Source organism: Quercus suber, unplaced genomic scaffold, assembly GCF_002906115.3.
Source record: "Quercus suber isolate HL8 unplaced genomic scaffold, Cork oak 2.0 scaffold_95, whole genome shotgun sequence".
NCBI classification, from domain to species: domain Eukaryota; kingdom Viridiplantae; phylum Streptophyta; class Magnoliopsida; order Fagales; family Fagaceae; genus Quercus; species Quercus suber.
In genome coordinates, this window is record NW_027069560.1 from 1,072,422 (window position 1) to 1,076,921 (window position 4,500).

At 38.8% G+C, this 4,500-nt stretch overlaps 1 protein-coding gene across 1 annotated transcript; it reads left to right on the forward strand.

Annotated features, from left to right (window-relative positions):
- Positions 1–2,234: 2,234 nt before the first annotated feature.
- On the forward strand, positions 2,235–4,186 carry LOC111986770 (large ribosomal subunit protein uL13w). The gene is made up of 4 exons (XM_024018450.2): positions 2,235–2,567; positions 2,744–2,860; positions 2,973–3,060; positions 3,861–4,186. The coding sequence occupies exons 1-4, from the start codon at positions 2,296–2,298 to the stop codon at positions 4,002–4,004; spliced, it is 621 nt and encodes a 206-aa protein (XP_023874218.1). The 5' UTR covers positions 2,235–2,295; the 3' UTR covers positions 4,005–4,186.
- The last annotated feature ends 314 nt before the right edge of the window (positions 4,187–4,500 follow it).

Here is a 4,500-nt window from a genome sequence, read left to right on the forward strand (position 1 = left end):
TACTAATTAAGTCCATAACATTTTAAAACCTACCAGTTTCATCCTAAAATGACAATTTTGTCCCTGTACTTAAAAAAAATTAAACGCCGTTACTTTTTTTTTTTATTTCCTCTCCCCTTCTCCTCTCTTTCTCTATCTCAGAACCCTCCCTCTCCACAACGCCAAGGCCGTGAAGGACCTCCGATCCTGCATGGACGCCAACGTGTCCCTCGTTCTCAAGAAGACAAGCTGATCGAAGTCAAGCTCGAGGCGCTGTGGACCCGGTTTGTCTTCGGACCGGACCAGGACCTCCGTGGTGAACGGGCTGAGGAAGAAGCTGAAGGATTCGATGGAGAGTTTCAATAATCTCCGGCAACAGATCTCGTCGGAGTATCGGGAGACCATACAACGCTGGTACTTCACCATCAAGGCAAAATCCCGACAACAAAACCGTTTACCTTCTTATTTCCACAGGTCAGCTTTTGTTTCAGACACTTTTTCGAATTTTCTGTTAAGATTTCATTGGGAATTTTCAAAGGGATTTATGTGTGTTGTTTGGCTTGGATTTTTGCTGTTTTTTTTAGAAACTCGAGATCCATATTTGAAAATGCCACAAAGATCTTAAGTTTTCGAAACTCGAATTTCATGCAAAAAATTTTTTAGTTTTCTCGCTCTTATAGTGGCGTTTTTAAGTCCTATAGTGACGTTTTAAAGTCCTATAGCTGCGTTTTCCTAAAAATTTTATAAGTGACGTTTTATAGTCCTATAGCGACGTTTTATAGCCCTATAGTGACGTTTTCCTGCAAATTTTTTTCTAAATATCATACAATGAGCCCTATAGCTCTATAGTGATGTTTTTAAGTCCCTATAGCGGCGTTTTTCGGAACTCGAGTCTTTAAAACTCGAAGCAATCCACTTACAAGGCGAGACTTAAAAACTCGAGTTTTATCATAGAACTTGAGTTTTAGGGTCCGTTTGGTTCTTGTAAAATATTTTTCGGAAAATACTTATTTTCCGGAAATGCAATTTTTCGGAAAAGGAAAATATTTTCAAGTGTTTGGTTGTATTATGAAAATTGTTGTGGAAAATATTTTCATGTGTTTGGTTCTATTAGGAAAATGCTATTTTCCTACAATTTTTCACAATTTCCGGCAACAAATTCCGGCAACAACAACACAACAACAACAACAACAACACCAAATTTCGGCAACAACAACACAACAACCACAACAACAACAATAACAACAGCAACAATCAGATCATCAAAAGAAAAAAAACAACAACAATCAAACTTAAAAAAAAAACGGAGAGATCGAGGAAGAGGAAGCGATCGACGATCGACGGCACGGCGCAGCGCGGTGTGACTCGCCGGTGCGAAGAGCGCTGGGTTCTAGGTTCGAAGGAGTTCGACGATCGACGGCGCGGCGTGGTGCGATCGAAGGTGCGACTGGATTTGCTCGTTGCGGTGAGGCGATGGGGACTGGGTTCGTGGGTTCATGGTCGCCGGTGATGGTCTTTCGGCTTGATCGGCAGTTCGTGGGTTCAGGGCCGCCGACGATGGGCGCTGGGCGCTGGGCTTGGATCGGCGATGGCGCTGGGCTCTCTCTTTCTTTCTCCCTCTCCCTCTTCATGCGCTCAGTTTCTCAGTTTTCCGAAAAATAGAATTTGAAGTGAAAATAGGAACTGAATTGGTTTTCACCTCTGACCGATAGTCAACGGAAATCAATTTCCGAAAAATTGATTTTTTAGGTACAACCAAACACCCGTAAATACAGAAAAGCATTTCTAGAAATGCTTTCACCCAAAACAAACGCAGCCTTAGACACTCGAGACGTTACTTTTCAACATTGTTTTGAAACGTGACAACTATCTAAATTTTTTTATATTTATTGTTAAATGAAAATAAAATCCGAGATTTTTATTGGTGGTGTTCTTGATGCTGGTGACCAATTTATGGGCTTCACCGTGGCTAAGGTTCCGTTACAGATGGAATTTTGAGATGGAGAACTGAGAAGAGAGGGGGAGAGGAAATAAAAAAAGTAACGGCGTTTATTTTTTTTTTAAAGTTCACTAGAGGTATGGGCAAGCACTGTAAGCCCAAGCCCATATGATCAAATATAAAACAAAACATTATGCAAAATTAAAATTGGGCTTTGAAGTGGGTGGGTTGGGCCCATGGTGAACGCGTGGTAGCCGTCCGATCTGATCGAAAAATTTACCCTAAAAGGAAGAGACTATATATAAAATGGTGGAGTCCCAAAACCCTAGCAGCCTCTCCACTCAGTCAGAAAGAAAAACTTCTCTAGTCAAGCGAAAATGGTTTCGGGGTCTGGTATTTGTGCAAAGAGAGTTGTGGTGGATGCCAGGCACCATATGCTTGGTAGACTTTCGTCTATCATAGCTAAGGAGCTGCTTAACGGACAAAAAGTGGTCGTGGTTAGATGTGAAGAGATCTGTATCTCAGGAGGACTTGTTCGCCAGAAAATGAAATACATGAGATTCCTCCGTAAGCGCATGAACACTAAGCCTTCTCATGGTCCCATCCATTTCCGCGCTCCTGCTAAGATTCTATGGCGCACTATTCGTGGGTACGCATACTCAATCTCTTTCTTTCTTTCTTTAATATATAATATGAGTTTTGATTATTATTATTATTCGCCGGGTGTGATTGATGCATAGAAGTTCTTTTCTCCCATTCTTTCCCTTGGTCAATAATCAACCAAAGTTCTCTATAGTTCTTCACTACTTTTTTTTTTTTTGGTAGAATGATTCCACACAAGACCAAGCGTGGAGCTGCTGCGCTTGCTCGATTTAAGGCATACGAGGGGATTCCACCACCATATGATAAGATCAAGAGGATGGTCATTCCCGATGCTCTCAAGTCTGTTTCCTTCTCTCTCTCTCTCTCTTTTCATTTCTTTTCTATATTTTTCAAATGTTTTAATTAATTGTCTTGTGCTTTCTAAAAATATATATATTTATAATAAACACAGGGTTTTGAGGCTTCAGGCTGGACATAAGTATTGTTTGTTGGGCAAGCTTTCATCTGAGGTTGGATGGAACCACTATGACACTATTAAGGTCAGTCAGTCTTTTTGTTTCGACTTTGTAGATTTCTTTTGCCTTGTCAGATGTTCTGCTAATAATACATACATATGTGGCATAGTTTTACCTTTATATATAAGTTTCTTAATGCATTTTATCTACATTTAAAGCATAACAATTACTATACTGTTCTTTGTGTCATGTTCCATAATATTTAATTTTATTGTGGATGATACTGGGAGATGACATTGTAAAGAGGTGTTTGCCTTGTCTTATTTTACTTCTTTTAATGTGTTCTGTTGCTTTACATTTCCAATTCATGGTGGCACTGGTGTCGGTGCTTTGTTTTTTATTTTGGAAATTGTGATTAATCAAAAAAGAGGATTTATCCTGTTGTTTAAGTCATCATGAATACTCTTTTTTTGTTCAAAATTTCCAATTACCCAACTCCAGTTTGAACTATGTTCTTCTGGGTTCAGTCAATTTCTTATGACTATTCTTATTTTAGATATTTGCATTTTTTCTCAACAATATCTTTAACCATATTGAAATAGCTTTGCTATTTGCCTTCATATGGGCATTTTCTTGGATATTGATATGTTATAATAGTTGTTGATTCCCCAATTAAATGTCGATGCTGAGTAACTTGTTGGATAATGTTTAGAAAAAAGAAAGAAATACTAAGCAATATTTGAATCTCTTCTTGCTGTATTTGTGTTGGCAGGGTTAACATTGTCTGCATATTATGCAGTCATTATTAAGTGATTGTTCTTCTTTGACTAATTAATGGTTGTGTGAGTGCTTTCTAATGCTTGTGAATCTCTTTGCTCCTGCAGGAGCTTGAGAGGAAGAGAAAGGAAAGAGCTCAGGTTGCATATGAGAGGAAGAAGCAGTTGACAAAATTGAGGGTTAAAGCTGAGAAGACTGCTGAGGAGAAGCTTGGCCCCCAGCTCGAAGTTATTGCACCTATCAAGTATTAAGCATTGAAATGCGGTTATTTATATTGAAAAAACCATGGGACAGTTGAGTTGCAGTTAAATTTCTTTAGCATTTTGTTACAATGTTTCTGGTACATCTGCCTTGCTGCAATTTTTGAAGTAGAAGATGTCATGTTATAAATTCTTATCTGACTTGGGTTTTCAAATTAGCTATGTTTGTGTCATTAATTGTCTCGTACTCCGTTATACATTTTTTACTTAATTTGTGATGTCATTTGTATTTTTTGTTTGTGTGGATTGGATGATAATATTTTCATGTTATTTCTAGAATGTTTACTTTTAGGGTGTGTTTGGAATGAAGTGATTGTTGTTGTGGGGGTGATTTTTGGAAGGGGCTGGGGCTGGGGCTGGGGCTGGGGATAGAGAGGAGGTGCTGAGGAGAGCCTTATTATTATTATTTTTTTGATGGGAGAGATCCTGATTAAGGTGAATGTAAGGTCTCAACAACGCATTCCCCAAAGAAATCCTGGTGGACACC

What these genes read in the sequence shown, in the direction of transcription:
- LOC111986770 (XM_024018450.2), top strand. Translation starts at nt 2,296, where the DNA reads ATGGTTTCGGGGTCTGGTATTTGTGCAAAGAGAGTTGTGGTGGATGCC. An exon ending in CTATGGCGCACTATTCGTGG is followed by an intron (nt 2,568 to 2,743) that starts GTACGCATACTC and finishes TTTTTTTGGTAG; the next exon opens with AATGATTCCACACAAGACCA. An exon ending in GTCATTCCCGATGCTCTCAA is followed by an intron (nt 2,861 to 2,972) that starts GTCTGTTTCCTT and finishes TAATAAACACAG; the next exon opens with GGTTTTGAGGCTTCAGGCTG.